The sequence below is a fragment of the Podarcis muralis genome, chromosome 6 (assembly GCF_964188315.1).
Source record: "Podarcis muralis chromosome 6, rPodMur119.hap1.1, whole genome shotgun sequence".
Taxonomy (NCBI): domain Eukaryota; kingdom Metazoa; phylum Chordata; class Lepidosauria; order Squamata; family Lacertidae; genus Podarcis; species Podarcis muralis.
In genome coordinates, this window is record NC_135660.1 from 44,151,912 (window position 1) to 44,168,563 (window position 16,652).

The following is a 16,652-nucleotide window of genomic DNA, read 5'->3' on the forward strand; positions in this document are numbered from 1 at the left end:
ATGGAGAAGATACTGTGGATTTAGAAATCACATTTATGAGTGTTTATATTTACTCTTTCAGGGGCAGACTATTACATGGACGGCACTTTACATACAAAAGTATTACGGGAGATACAGCAATCACTTTTGTGTCAACAGGAGTTGAAGGGGCCTTTGCTACAGAGGAGCATCCATATGCAGCACATGGGCCTTGGTTACAAGTAAGAGCCCTCTCATCCTCTTTCCATCTTGCTGCAGTCACTCCTTCCTTCTTCCCAAAAGAACATTTCTTCACTTCATTTTGCTATATTATTTTTAGGCCAAGGAAGCCTTTGCATTCTGCTGCAGTTTCTTTTGAAGTGTTTAGGAAAGAGAATTTAAAGCCAAAAAGTAATGGCAGTCTCTAATACTCTCTTCTGTGTAAACAGCAATTTTCTCTCCCAGAATCCCAGAACATTTTACCAACTCTGCATCCTCTAATTCCCTCTCTTACCACTGCAATGCAGCTACCTCTTGTAGTTACTGTTTTTGAACAGCACAATGCAGCCTAGAAGATAAGGTTACAATACTTGAACCCTTGAAAAACTCAAAAGGAAAATCAAAACTGCAGAAATGGGAACCTTGCAAAATGATCTTCGCCTAGGGCGCTGTTGTGAAGAGGCCTGGTTTTTGAGGAGAGAGGCATAGAATTCCTCTTCCCTTAAGATGAAACTGTAACACACTTTTGATTTAAGAGTTTTTTTCTTAAGATATCCACAACATGAATTCCTAGAAATGACAGCACTCCTCCCGGCCCCTTTGTACACTGGGTATGTTTCACCCTTCCTAAAATCCCGCCATCATAACTCTGTACATCCTCTAGGATGAGCTAGTGGGGGCAGGAAATAGAGGAACTATTTGAAACAACTGAGTGAAATCCATGCCTATGAAGGATGGAACCCTGCATGGCTTCTGTATCTCACAAGATACAGTTAGGTTAGGACTCTTTCTCATCTTGAAATACTTTCAAAGGCTGTCGCTTTGTGTATATAATCTACAACTAGTTAAGAAAAGGACAGGAAGTTTAGATGTGTGGCCATTTCTGCCCCCTCACATTTTTCAAGCTGCATTTCTTTCCTAAGAACCCTTCAGTTCTTTGCTCCTGTAGGTGTCACAATTGGGCTGGGTATGAACTTTTTTAAAAAATAATAATAATTCTTAAGGCATATGAGCTTGAAACACTTTTAGAACATGTTGAACATGTAGGAAGTCCCTGTCAGCTTGTTTTCTGAGAAATGGATTTGCTTTCCCAGCACACTAATGATTTCGGATAGACACTCAAAGGATCTAGTCCATTGTTCTGGTTCTTGTACTATTGCCTGTGGCCTCTGAATATTTGCTCCAGATCATGGCTTTTTAGGATTTGTCCATGTGAGAATGTGTTGAAGAGCCCTGTATAGCTTCTCAGTTAGTGCTCCGGCTGTTAAGAAAGCACAGACTGAAAGTACAGACCCTTTTCAGAATAGACAAGGAATGATCTACATTTGCTGGTTGTGGGTGTGGCATTTTTGGAAATAACCTTACCCAGTTTCATGCACCTCTGGCCGTCCTTCTTGCTGCTACCTGCCCTATAATTAGACATAACTGACAGATATAGGAAAGCTAGAATGAGTAGTTAGGGCCTAGAGCAAGCAGGTTAGTAGGTGAACCTGTAGTTGTAGAATATTCTTAGTTTTCGAAATGAAATAGCAGCTTGGCACAACCCATGTTTGGGGGGATAAAAGAGCACATTTGTCCTCAGCAGAGGTTTTGTATAATCAGATAAAGAATTCCCCAATGTCAGGGACAAGCAGGAGTTCCAAGGGGTGGGCAGAGAAGGGACGGGGGTAGGAGGATGGGGCAGGGAAAGAGGCCAGTGATTTGGGGGGTTCTGTGCCACCTGTGAGGCAGGAGCTGGGGTTGGAGGAAGAGTCCGGGCGGGCAGGCAGCTGCGGGGGGCTCCTCTGTCCCTCCCCCACTGTCTCCAAGGACAAGGAGGGGCTTAAAGCGACAGGAGCAGCTGGAGCTGCTGTGCAGGTGAAGTCGCCAGTTGCTTGTGTGAGGGGGCTTAAGTGAGCTGGAAGGGGCATGGTTGCTCCAACTGTCTGGGCCAGAGTACAATGCTGAAGAAGTAGGTGCCTAGCTAGCTAATTAGTAGGAGTGCTGTGTATATCCCTTGCACCTTAGGAGCTGATGTAGTTGAGTGTTTTGCCAACAAAGAACTAAACTACCAATTGCTTATTCTCGTTGGGGCTGGGTGTGCTCTGGACACCCAACCACATTTACTCCCCGTTCGATTCTGTACCTAACAGTGACTACTCGTACCCAGCCCTTTTACTGTGTTTCATTTTTGTCTAGCAAGGAAGTGGGAGATGTATGAAAGTGTAAAAAATGTGGCCTCTAAATGAGTGCTTTTGACTCCTCATTGGAAGCATAAAGGTATTTGGCTCTAAATGGAAAGCATGTTTTGGTTAACGATAACAAAAGAGAATGTAGTAAGATTCAGACTATAAGCCTTTGCCTGTTTACTTGGGAATAAGTTCCACTGAACATAATGGGATTTACTCTAGACATGTAGAGGATTATATTATGGTTCCTAATGTAAAAACCACCAGGAAATTGTGATAGCAAGGATGGATATAAAGCTGAGCATGTGGATATAAAGGTGAGCACGTGACTTAACTAAGGAAGATCCAGGTTGGACTTTTCTTGATTCTGAACATGATGAAATGTAAATGTTCAGCTATAAATTAAATACAATGTACATCCTTATAGAAAGATCTTTAAACCTTTTAGCAGTCAGCAATCCAGCTGTGCTCTCTGAATCTTGACACAGAGGTCAACCAGTGTTTTATATGCCTTCTTTGGAAATATGGCACTCATTATTCCAAAGCACCTTTCCTTCTATTACTACTACCTTACAGAAAATCAGCTGCCAAAAACCCTACGGTCATACTTCTACAGGAACAAGGTGTGTTTACCAAGAATTGATTAGCTCCACTTTAAGTACTAATCTTGCCAAGGTGAATTAAATTGAGCAAGAAAAAGCAGCTCATCCCCTTGTCTGATCCAGCAGGGCTGCTCTTAGATACCCTGACCTTAGCCTGTTTAAGGAAAACAAAACATAACCCAGTATTTTGCATTTAACTTGGAAGCAAACTACTCACTTCTCTGGTAAAAACAAACAAACAAAACCTTGGAAGCAAACTGAAATCCAGTCTAGATGTTTTAACTCTGAAATAATAAAATCCCTGGCAGTCAGTATCTGTTAATAGGCACACACTCTGCCTCAGTGAACATTGTTGAAAGACAGCCACACGTCCACACGTCCAATGGATTACAGCAGCGGTGAGATACCTCTGGAGGCAATTTCCCCCAATCCATGTCCACTTACCCCACACTTGACGTCACATGTCAGGTGTGAGGCAGGTAAAAAGACGCAGCTGCATTGGGAGGGGGCTTTTATTTGGTGCCTTTTAAAATGGGTGTTAAATCCGCTTCTGGGATTGGTTCTACACAGGATCTCATGAGTGCAGCCAGTCCCTGCTGGAAGTGGGGCTTGCAGCTGCCACTGATGAGCTGACTTGCAGTGACTACAGACCCCATTTTGTTTGACGTCATGGTTTGATTTCAACGGTTGGCCCCACTTTGCTTACATGTGAGGTGATTGAACACCAAAATAAGGCTTCTGTCATGTTTGGATTTAGCTTCCACAACAAAAGTTCGGACCCTCCCAAAAGCTACCATTCCTAGTACTTGATGCATGTACTATCCATTTTTCATACAGAGAGCATCCATTAGTCACAAAGTGAGCCTTCTGCCCTCAGTACAGCTCATAGTTCTTCCTCAATGTCTTTTTTAATACTCTCTTGCAGTTGCATACCTTTTTCTCCACATTTTTAAGCTCAGAACTTGCTGAGCTCCCTAACATCAACTTGGAACACACAATTCCAGATTGTTTAGGAATCTATATGCTCCCCCAAATAGTATTATGGGGAGGAGTGCAACTTAATATTATTTAGATTTTATAATAATCTCATAGCAAATTAAGGTTTTTTGGCCACAAAATTTGAGGCTTTTTAGCATTACATATTAAAGTCCATGAAGAAAACTTTTCTACAAGTTTTTTATACCTGCTAATCAGTTACACAAAGCTGAAACTTCAGGATTCCTTGTGTCAGCCTAGCTTAATTCCCTAACACCTTCCACTGTCTCCGGTATTGTTCAATGAGAAAATCACTTTGAGCCACAAAGATGCTAAGCAAGCAAGAAGTCTCATTTGTTAGCACTAAGCTTCTGTTTGTATGTTAGTTACTGTGGCAGTGTCTCTGATGTGTAACACTCATACTAATGCTGTACATGATCAAAGGCTTCCAGCAACGGTTTCACCTCCTCTGGAATAATGGCTGCCAAAAGCATCAGCACCTCTTTCTGAAGATATTGCTAAGGCAAACCTCTTCCTGGGGGCAGAGTGAATGCTTCAGGTGAGCATTAAAACAGCCATGCTGGGTCAAACAAATAGCCTATCCAGTGTTGTGTAATGGGCTTTCTGTCATAGAAACCACATACAAAAATTTTAATAGCATTGGAGCTATTAAAACAGCATTTTCCATTTCTTCCTGTTTTCTTCCAGCATCTGTCAGTCCATGGTGTTAGGAATAGTCAAAGCATTAAAAAGCTAAGACAGAACTTGCGTTAAGACAGTCCCTTTTCCGAAATAATAGAATGGCTGCTTCATTCTTTATGTAGCAGCACACATGCATTTGCCAGTGCCTTTGCTTTATTAAAGGACCACCCCTCTCTTGGCTCCATTGTGTCTTTATCTGCTTAACAGGCATTTGCAAATGCATAGTTGTTGCTTGCCCACTCTGAATTTGTATTTTTACATCTAACAATATAATGTGAAAGGTAAGAAAAATGGCGAACATCATTATTTTGAAACTGGCACAAATGTTCATTTTGCTGTAAATACACATGTTGGAGAAACTGGTGTGCTGAGCCTGACCTCACCTTCATCTAGGCGAAAACTCATTTGAAATGCAGTCCTGTAATTTACAGTCTCTTTAACATGTTTAGCCATCTTTTGTAACATGGTTTTGCTGTTGGATGTTACTATGCTGCTGGTGAGAAAAGTTCTACAGCTCAGGGCCAGACTAGATATAACAGTAGGCAGCTGGTTTTTTAAACAGTATTTTAATAGTCACTGACATGCCTCCCCCCATTGAAACTACAGTCTAAGAGGAAAGGGATAATGCCTCTCCCTAGGGCTGTCATTTGTCTTGGGCAGAAATTAATACCTTTATAATATCTGCATGTTTTGACCCACAGAAAGAATGGTGTGGAGAGAGTGGTTAAAACACACTCCAGTTCTGCGATTCTGGTTGGATCTCCCCTGCCACCCCCTCCCAGCTATTATTAAAGTATTAAAAATAGCAACACTATCTGCCTTCAGATGTAAGAAATGTGGGTAAGGAAACAGGGGCTGTTAGGGATGAGTATTCTAGCTCTGGCCTTCATCAGTTTTTGTCGTGTTCCACTTTGTAAAAGGTGACTGTGTCTGGTGGGGGAGCCTTTAATATCTATGGAGGCTTCCAGCACATTTTGGAACCATACTTTCCCCTATAAGGAGCCTCCGCAAATACAAAAATCCCCCTCCTTGACACAGTCACTTCCTACAATTTAGACAATGATAAAAATCCAATAACCAAAGAAGGCTGCTGCCATGCCTGATTATGCCTACAGGTATGAGCAGTGTATAAAATGTCTCCTCTTGATGTTGCTGTGTGTTATCTGTTTCCAACTAAAATTTAACTTCCTATTTGTTGCGGAGCAAAGGCATCTCAACAGGTGTAAGCCATAATGGGTGTATGAAACAGCCATGCCATAGGCCATAGGCAGGATTTATGTTGGGGGGGGGAGGAGGCAGGACACCCACCTGTCATCATCCTCTGTCTGGCAGATTTGGAATGAAATGTCTCAACAACTGTTTTAAATCACTTTCTTTTGCTCAGAAAAACCTGTCAAAAATCTTTCTACAGTTTCTACTTTTAGTTAAGTATTTTTATTTATTTACTTGATGGGAGGCAGCTATGCCCATGAGCCGTATTAAGAGGCAGTACGCCAGTGAATACAACAATATGCTTGGGAGCAACAGTGTTGCGTCTTGCCTTTATGTTGTGTTTGCCATCTTCCCAGGAGCTGGCCACTGTGAGAAATGGGTACTGCCTTTTAGGTAGTGGTAACAGCTAATTCTGGGACGCGGGTGGCGCTGTGGCTAAAACCTCAGCGCCTAGGGCTTGCCGATCGCATGGTCAGCGGTTCGAATCCCCGCAGCGGGGTGCGCTCCCGTCGTTCGGTCCCAGCGCCTGCCAACCTAGCAGTTCGAAAGCACCCCCGGGTGCAAGTAGATAAATAGGGACCGCTTACCAGCGGGAAGGTAAACGGCGTTCCGTGTGCTGCGCTGGCTCGCCAGATGCAGCTTGTCACGCTGGCCACGTGACCCGGAAGTGTCTGCGGACAGCGCTGGCTCCCGGCCTATAGAGTGAGATGAGCGCACAACCCTAGAGTCTGTCAAGACTGGCCTGTATGGGCAGGGGTACCTTTACCTTTTACCTAACAGCTAATTCTGCGCTTGGTGTTGTCTAAGTGTAGCTGCATATGTGAACATGTGGAAGAAATACACAAGAAATTGCAGCAGCTCATGAGCCACTGCTCATACCGCATTCAAAATTTGCTTTCAAAAATGCCTGGAGTTTGGCTTGTCAAGCAAGTATGCAGGGCAGCACTTGAACCAGGCCTGGCATGGGAAGTGAGAAGCTCCACTGTGCACATTGAAGTCACTATTAAGGCTTCAGTCTGCCATTTTGTTGATCACCCTTGCTATCAAGTTCTTCTTAAGCTTTGGCTATATAACAGTAATAATAGCAACAGCTGTAACAAATATTTTATTTATTTAACCCTTTGTCATGTAGGGTCCCAAGGTGGTATGCAACAGCATATGGGAAACAAGTCACAAACGTGGCAAAACAGGTGAAAACCATAGCATCAGGTGAAAAAAGCAAAGATAAGTTGCAACTGTACTTAACCAGCCAGACTCAAAACCAGTCCTTGGAATGTCCTACTATTCAGCCATTTTTGCCTCCTGTTAGCTACTTTTCTTTAATATTTAACAGAAGGCTAATCCCTAACAGGCCTTGACTTGGGTTCTTATTTTTAGAGCAGGGAGCTTGATGTACCTTTTTGAAAGGTCCATGTCTTTGATGTGCATTGAATCACTCTTAGGTTTCATGTAGGTTTCATGCCCAAAAAATTCTGTTACGTTGGTAAAGAAGGATTTCTCTTCATAAAAATCCTTATCCAAGCATTTCATAAGAAAATAAGGGTCTCTGACATGCAGTTTTTGAGATTACCTCTGAAGAGTAATTTCTTGTTCAATAAAATAATGACAATTTTTTTCTTTAAAGTTCCCCAAGTCTCAGTGGCATGTTGGGAATACCAATATATGCTAAAGGTTTGTGGAACAATATAGGTTGAGTCTTTTGTGTCATTTCCTCAAGACTCCCTTGAGTAGTGTAGCTTTACAGGGGAAGTGTGATGATTGTGACAAGCACATTCCAACACTATTACCAACACCCACCACAAACTGCTTTACTTGTTGCTTGAACAAACTTAGAGAGCTGACTTAATAGATTGTACAATTGCTCTGTTCTAGTAAGGCTATCCAGAGGCAAGCATTTAGCAGTTTTATCACTTTCTCAAGATTTGTGTACATACATAGCACTGTGCAAATCATCCCCTAGGTTTGTTGAAGCAAAACAAGGCAATAGTGCCTTACCCTCTGGTAGGTGTTGAGAGGCACTATTAAGCCATGTTTAGCCTCTCTAGGGACCAGCATAGGGTTGATTCTACAGTCTAAGCTTGAATGACTCTGCCGCACCATCCCATTTTTAGCAAGAGAAGAAACAGTCAGCTCTCTCAAGTTTGCAAGCTCTTGCCCCATTAAATTCCTGGCTGCTATTCATATAAGAAGGTCCATTAGCAGTATGAAGATGCAGGCCTCCCTCCCTCCCCTCCACTGTTGGAGGGAAGGAGGCACTGTTCTTGGCAATGTCTGTCCAGAATTGGGTAGGTACATTGCAGAGAATTGGAAACAACGGGTCCCATGGCATCAGTGTTCTATTAGCATAAGTGTTCGTGGGCTGGAGTCCACTTCATCAGATGCATGTAGTATTATACACAGTTGGCAGTATGGGTATAGAGGAGGGAGAGGGAGAGAGAGAGGAAAATAAATGGGGCCAAATGGCCGTGAACAGCAACAAGTACATAAAATTGTCACAACTATAAACCTGAAGAGAAGGGGGAAAACATTCACAAAAGCAGCAATTGGTGATAATATAATTATCCTAAGTTTTGCAATTGTTAGTTAACATTTGTACTGAACAGGAAACTATTGTCTGTATTCAAGCCTGAACAGACTTGGACTTCTTGGTTCTAATTCAACAATTTCACGCTGGAGTCTCCTTATAAAATAATTTCAGAGAATGCAATTTTTCAGGTTAGTAACAGGGCTCTGGGATGTTGAAATGTACTCTTCCTGGTTTCTGAATGCTGCCATTTCTAGTGTCTGATTTGCGAACATTTCGTCTTTTGCATAGAGACTGACCTTTATGTAGAAGGACATTGCTGGCAGGTGACAATATATTACAAAGGAATATGAGCAGGTGCACGAGTCCTTAACGTTAGGTCTTACAATAGTGCATCAACTTTGTCCTAATAAGCACTCAGGCATCTAGGGTTGCAGTAGGGTCTGTGTCCATGTACAGCTACTTAAAAAGATCTCCTCAGCAAATATCAGACCCTGGGCAGGTCCTTCTGGTAGTCAGAGCCCCAACCATTCAGGGCTTTATATGTCAACCAGAACCTTGAATTTGAGAGTAGCTATCTTTAAGCAAGGATAAGTCAACTCTAAGGCCTGTGAGAAAACAGTATCATTGTTCAGGATGGCCTGTAGATCCTTGACATTATGCAGACATGGTTTACTTGTGAGCTGTGCATGACAGGTAGTGTTCTGTCAATTTTTCCCCCTTACGGGACTCTCCTGTACTATATTATTTCTGGATACAAGTATAACCTTGATGATCCTGCTTTTTCACTTCATTGGGTTGATCTTAATTGTTTAAGAAATTCCTGATGTAAATCCTAAAGGTGTGAGTCCCTGTCCAACAAGTTGGAACAGATGCAGTTCTCTTAATAAGACTTGGCTATGGACAGTGGATCTTGTAGTGTCTTTGTAGTGAAAGTTAGATTACAAATGTGCAGTGGGTTTCTGGTATAAGGTGATGCTTGTATTTTTATTGCATAGAAGCACACTGGTGTCCAGAAAGTGAACTGGGTTCTTGAAGTGGTCCAGGTCCAGGCCCAGGTCCATATTCAGACCATCAACCTAATTTAATAAACCTTAGTTTGTGTGATTCCATTTGGTGGCTTAAACAATCGATCTGAAGGACAAAAAATACTTCCTCAGGTTTTAGATGGTGTGAATATGTCACAGCAAGAATGGTCTAAGGTATCAACTTTTATAAGTGAAATAATTAGCAGGATTCCAACAACAAACTGCTTGTTCCCACAAAACTCTCTTCCTCCATATTCCTCCAAAGCTGCAGCAGCATTGTCTCTTCCTACCCCCAAAAATACTGTTTTGCTGTGGTACTTCAGCCATCTACCACATTTCTGTCATTTCCGTGGTCATCATTGTAGGCCGAGGAAGTTGTGTACAGAGGGACAGGTCGGTGGATTCCAGCATAGTTGAAGAAGTCAGACAATGTGTGTTGAAAATACAGCCTTTGGGGTACCTGGATCAAGGGAGGAGGATGGCAAAACCTAGCTTTGTTTCTCCTCTCCCCTTTGCTTGACTTGGGGTGGGAGAAATGAAGCTATATTTTGCAAGCGAAAGCAGAGAAGCCTCACTTGCTGCTGTTTTGAAGAGCAAGCAGGATTGCTCACCCTTCACATTAGCCAGTGCTTAGGGAGGGGGATTCTTTTAATGCTAATTTCGGGCATGTGAGAGAGCTCCCTGCAGGGTGCACTCTTGCATTCCTGCACCAAACAGGTTCGCTTGCCCTTGCATCAGCCAACGGTGGTGGGGATCCTGCTTAGTGCAGGGCACAGCAAAGAGCTCTCACATGCACCAAAAGCCCAGTTCTTAGGAGGATCGTTCTTCCTTCACGCCAGCTGCTAGGTACTGAGTTCCAAAAGCGCTATTTGAAATATCCATCCCCATTCTCCTTTAAACAGTGCTTTTATGGAACCCTTTGCTGAAACAGGAGCATGGGGCTCTCTTAAAGTGCTTCTCAAAAGCACTGTTTGAAGCCACTTGCACACTTCGCTTGTGAGCAGGTGGTAGTGTCAGGGGGGAGAGTGTGAGTGAGAGACCTTTCTTCCCCACATCGCTGCTGCCGCCTGTGTACTTGTAGGAGAAGAACATGCACTGCCTCAAACAGCACTTCTGAGCAAGATATAATTCCCACCCATGGGCAATTGAGCAGAGATTGCATCCTGCTGGGAACAGGATACGCAGCCAAGCCAGAAGTAAACCCCATCCTCCCATTGATCTGCTGACATCACCACTGACATCAGCAGGTAGGCGTGGTTTGGGAGAAATGACCTCATGGGCCACATTGGTTCCCCACCCCTGCTGTATGAGATCGACTATTAGAATGAGAATGTTTCCAAGATACATCTGGAGTTGGGTAACAACCAGTGCAGACAAACCCTTTTTACAGAGAACATCTATTGTTGGCCAGCCAAGTTTTTCCTGTTAACATTAGTTCATAAAATGTAATTTTAAGGAATTTGTTATTGTTTCTTGGCATCAACAACCAGACCTATAGAGTTACCTTTGCTTCCTCAAAGCCTCCAGTTTCCTTTAGCCTTGCTGTAGAGACTCCCTCCAATGGATGAGAGAGAGGTTTTGCTGGGCATGCCACTCATACTTCTGCTTCTTCTTTTTTTACATTTTTAGAAAATATTTCATCTTTCCTATTTTGTCACTGCGTAGTATATGCCAAGCCTTCATTGTAAACAAGAAATGTGAGTTCAGTTGTGTTTTTTTAAGTGCTCTTGGTCAATGAAAGTGAGATTCAAATTCCTAACTGCTGATCCTGCATGATGGGGGAAATAGCCTCAAAATACAAACATGTCTTCTCCATAAACGTAAAGCATCATTTCTGTGTTTGCACAGTATTCTCATTGTTCCATCTTGCCTAGTGTAATTCAGTGCTGCAAGATGTAGTGAGGGCCACAGGCTTAGATGACTTTAAAATGAGACTTATAGAGGATGGGTGTATCACTGCATAATATGATAGCTAAACAGAGCCTCCCAGTCTCAAAGATTGTCTTTCTCTGAACATCCCGAGCTGAGGTGCAAACAGCAGAGGAGGGCTGTTTTCATCCCCTGCTGTGGTCTTTCCTGAAGCATATTTCTAGTTATTGCTGTCCAGATATGTCCGCTGTTTGCCCGAGCCTAGAAAACCTAGCATTGGTTGCTAAAGGCGGAGCACACTTGTAAGGTAGAGGGGGGTGTTGTATGTTTTACAAACAGTCTCCATACAAAGGCAGAACCATGTCCTAGCTTGAGAAACCAGTTACAGCAGGCTAGTGAGGCAGGAACTGTTTGCACAATGCCACCAGGTCTATTGAAGTGTTGTGGCATTTCAAAAGCTCCATAGTGAGTACCATTTGATAGCCTAGGGACTGTTTGCTGCTCTAGGGACTGTTTACCATGTTAGTTGTAGCTGAAAGTTTCCCTGGGAGGAAAAGATCCTCTTGGATGAGAGTTTTGAATGTGTGCAGAACAACAGAGATACTTATCTCAGATTTTCCTATCATTTACTTACAGGGAATTTCCCCCTCAATAGGGGAATAAATGGCTACTGTCTGCTACCAGTCTCTTCATAGTGTCCTGTTGTTAGGAGCTCTTAAATATTCTCAAAAGGTGGTGCTCAGTTCAAGTTGAACATTTTTCAAAGAACAGGGCCTATTTGTTCAATTTCAACTTCTAAGCTTCTAAATCCCAGAAGAAATTAAATGAGGTGCCTAGAGCTATGACAGCCTGTGATGTTGATTTGCTGCAGATGTCACCTTTAATATCAAGCACATCAAATGCATGCGATTTCTAGTGCAATGTGGTGCCGCCACTGCAGGAACAGTGCTGAATTTAAGGAATGCTGTGAAAAAGATATTGTTGATAATAGCTAACTGTACAGTCTCCTTAAAAGCCATGCAGTAGGAACTCTTGAGGGTGAAGACATGGGTAGGAGATAAGGGTTTTTGCTGCTATGCCTAAATGCCCTTGTGTATCTGGTTTATCTGACCCTTGCAGGAGAAACATGATTTGAGCTAGGGCAGGTATATCTTTTGTCTATTAGTGCTGGATTACGTCTTGGTATTTCAGGCATGGTTTAACAAAGAAGTTCTTTGAAGGTTAGATTATTTGACCCATTTGGTAGGAAATGTGTTTGCAGGCTAATAGTAGCTTGCTCCTCTTCCTCCTATCAGTTCATTGAAGCCTAAGGCTAGCTCATGGTGTTTCAGACAAAAAGCACCTCCTTTCTCCGATTGCCTGTCTTTTCAGATAATGTGATCTCTCTTCACAATTCTTAGCTTTTCTTCTTCTCTGAATCAAAGCTTTCAGTTTTTGACACAGGGAGAGAATTGATGATACAACTAGATTCCCTAATAATTGCAGCATTTTGTAGGTACTAGGGGAGGAAACAAACCGACCTCCAAGGGCTTTGTGAATTTCTGTATGAACAACAGTACAGTTTCTTCTCTGTGCACTAAGAAAGAGTCTGTTGCTTGGCAATTAGGTGAAGCTTGGAGCGTAAAAGAATAAAACTACTGTCTCTCCCTTTTGCAGATCCTGCTGACTGAAGAGTTTGTGGAAAGAATGCTGGAAGACCTAGAAGATCTGAATTCTTCAGAGGAAGTAAGTTTCTTAACTCTAATATCCAAAGAGACTCTTTCTGTATTCAGGGGGTTGATTTGCTTGGTTGATGGTTTGATGGCCTGGTTTCTTGGCTATAAATCCAGGGCTCATGTTTTCTTTGCTGTTATCACCCAGTCCTTGAAAGTCCTTCATGTGGCCACCCCAAGATTATGTGGTTGGAGCACTGGGGATGGTAAAGATTGAATGTTCTATTTTAGGACATCTATGCTAGCCACTCCCCGGACAGTTGTTGATGTCTTGGCAAAATTCCGACAGAATTCCTATCCCTTATAGTCTGTTGAATGTAGACATAGACTTTGACTGTCCGTAATGACACCTTCTGTAGTTTTTTTACTGCTTACTTGACAGCCTTGCATTGTGGTAAGAGCATTTATATGACTCCTCTGTGGGGCTGCTAATGGTTTTTCATGTGCATATCATAAGGTAATCCTCCCTAACATTCATTCATTGCCATGAAAAGCAAATAATCCTAATTCTCACAGTACCTGTTGACTCCAGTCAAGGTTTATCTGCTTGTAGAACAGCCTTTCCTACTTCTACTGCCAAAACAGCCCTGTTGTTTAATTCTTATTGCTGAGGTTTTGTAGTCTCAGAATTAGAAGTTTGTGTTGTAATGAATAATAATAATAATAATAATAATAATTTATTATTTGTACCCCGCCCATCTGGCTGGGTTTCCCCAGCCACTCTGGGCGGCTTCCAACAAAGATAAAAAATACACTAAAATGTCACATATTAAAAACTTCCCTGAACAGGGCTGCCTTCAGATGTCTTCTGAATGTCAGGTAGTTGTTTATCACTTTGACATCTGATGGGAGGGCGTTCCACAGGACGGGCGCCACTACCGAGAAGGCCCTCTGCCTGGTTCCCTGTAACTTGACCTCTCGTAGTGAGGGAACCGCCAGAAGGCCCTCGGAGCTGGACCTCAGTGTCCGGGCAGAACGATGGGGGTGGAGACGCTCCTTCAGGTATACTGGACCAAGGCCGTTTAGGGCTTTAAAGGTCAACACCAACACTTTGAATTGTGCTCGGAAACTTACTGGGAGCCAATGTAGGTCTTTCAAGACCGGTGTTATATGGTCTCGGCGGCCGCACCCAGTCACCAGTCTAGCTGCCGCATTCTGGATTAGTTGTAGTTTCCGGGTCACCTTCAAAGGTAGCCCCACGTAGAGCGCATTGCAGTAGTCCAAGCGGGAGATAACCAGAGCATGTACCACTCTGGCGAGACAGTCCGCAGGCAGATAGGGTCTCAGCCTACGTACCAGATGGAGCTGGTAAACAGCTGCCCTGGATACAGATTTGACCTGTGCCTCCATGGACAGCTGTGAGTCCAAAATGACTCCCAGGCTGCGCACCTGGTCCTTCAGGGGCACAGTTACCCCATTCAGGACCAGGGAATCCTCCACACCTGCCCGCCTCCTGTCCCCCAAAAACAGTACTTCTGTCTTGTCGGGAAATTACAGTAGTAGTTTATTTTTAAATTGACAAAGGATAAGGGGAGGGTGGCAGAAATTTACAGTCAAAGGAGATAACACAACCAACTTGGAACATGCACACCTGGTTTTCTGTAATGGAGTCTGTCTTGGGGCCTCTCCTGGCCAAAATTGAAACTTCCTTTTAAGGTGCAGGCTACTATAGAAAAGTTAATTTTTAGGCATGCTTCATATTTATTTTTAGGGGTGCTTCATAACAGTCTTCAGGGTTAGCAGTGGGGAACCCTCTCCATTCCCCAAAGTCTTAGGTCAATGAGAAGTTTGGTTCATCATATGAGGAGTTGGTGACTGCCTCTTGGTCAGGGCCAGAAAGACAGCTGGCTCAGGGACTGCATAGTTACCTAGAATCCTAAAACCATGCAGGAAGGCTTGGCACACTTCTTACATGGATTAAAAATGGATTTGAGAGACATTTTGAGGAACAATCAACATCAAAAATGGGGGTGTGGTGTTTTTTTTACAGCAACAAAAACTAGAATGAAGTTAAAAGACTGTTTCATCTTGCATCTAATACTTAACCCAGTAAATGTGAATGAAGTTGTCTTTCATTATTACACCAAGTTTACTGCCTCCCTAATTTTTATTTATCTCAAGATCATCCAAGTTTTTAGTGAATAAATGATAGTTCTAAATTACTTTTTGACCATTTTTTAATGTGAAGAAATTATTGGAGGAGTTTTAAAATAAGTTTACCACTGAATGATCTTCCCTCAGTGAAGCAGAGCCCTAATGTGAGCTTTCTCTTGATTTTCTGTAAGCATGATCTACTGGTTCTCTCTGTTGACAGTAGGTTTCTGATATGCCCAGGATACCTGTTTTGTTTAGCTACCAACCTCTTAAACTCTCCCATCATGGTTAAGAGATTTCTTTAATGTTAACATATAAACACCTATACATTCTATCTCTCTTCAAATGACATTTTCTAGTTCAATTTCTTCAGTCACTCTTTGGGTTTTTGTTAGCTACCATTTTTCTCTGTACACTCATTTTAGAGTTGTACTCTGTCCTCCACTTTACCTGAAAAACATTTACATCATCATCCTTAAGTGTTAAATCATCCCGAACTTGATGATCCTCAACTCCTGTTTGCTTACCCTGAGAAGTTAAGTCTAAAAGCTGCTCTGTGACTTCTTTCATGTTCAGCACCAGCAGTTTGGTTACACTGCAGTTGAAGTGGAGGGTGCCTCTTTTGTACAGGCTCAGCTTGTCCCAGAAGAGACCCTAATGTCTAGCAAATGACTGCTCTAAAATGCTTTGCTTAATAGTGTGATAGAAATTTCCTTAATCTATACTCTTCCTCTTCATACCACTATCACATCCAAGAACTAGGGCCCTGCAGTTCCATCAGTCTAGCTGGTCCTGTATGTGGAAGAGAGCATTTCTGAAAATACTACCTTGGAGGGCTTCGACTCAATGTTCTACTCAGTGCTATTTTTCTAGAAAAAGAGGTGCCAGAACTCAGCACGAACACCTCCCTCGTTCTCTTCGAATGGCAACGGTGCCCACCTGAGAGCTGCTGGAACTGAGTTTTGGCAGAAAAAAGCCATGTAACTTAACCACTCCTCAGCCAATGTGCACAATGGTCATTGACTCCTCCATCTAACAGTCTATCCATTAAGTGATTCTACAGTCTTCCCACCAGGCAGACGCCACCCCCAACTTTGTGATTGCCTCTTACTAGCCCATTCCCCAATCAATTCCTGTATGTTATTAAGCACCCAAGAAATACGACAGTTCTATGGAATTCCCCCCCCCCCCAATTCTTCAGCTAAGACCCTCATTCTCCATAATGAACTGTTGGCATGGAATAAGGCTCCTCTATGTGTCCCTGAATTCTGCCCCTCTGTTTTTCAAAGTCAGCCTCAGGGGAATGAATTTGTTCCCAAATAACCAGGAGCTCATAAGTTCCTATATTTCTGCTAGTTTTCTAGTTTTGCTACTGTTTTTGTTACGTTCATGTGGGATTGATGTTAACCTTGAGAGGCATATTGGGACTTCACTTCCCCACAACCCTTGCATGATCCTTTATTTGCCAGTCTCACCAGCATCTTCCTCAACTACCTTATTGTGGGGTTTCACTTGTGTTTGTTGTATATCAAACCTATTTTAAAACTGTTTTATCACTGCATTTTCAATGTCTTGAACTCTGTGCATGT

The 16,652-nt window shown here is 42.7% G+C and overlaps 1 protein-coding gene across 2 annotated transcripts in view; it reads left to right on the forward strand.

Moving 5' to 3' along the window:
* SUFU (SUFU negative regulator of hedgehog signaling) overlaps nt 1-16,652 on the forward strand; it is a 79,909-nt gene that overhangs the window by 56,065 nt on the left and 7,192 nt on the right. For both annotated transcript variants that reach the window (XM_028730436.2, XM_028730437.2), the window contains exons 10-11: nt 62-200; nt 12,914-12,982. In XM_028730436.2, the coding sequence (XP_028586269.2) occupies nt 62-200; nt 12,914-12,982 (208 nt within the window). The remainder of the gene's footprint in view (nt 1-61; nt 201-12,913; nt 12,983-16,652) is intronic.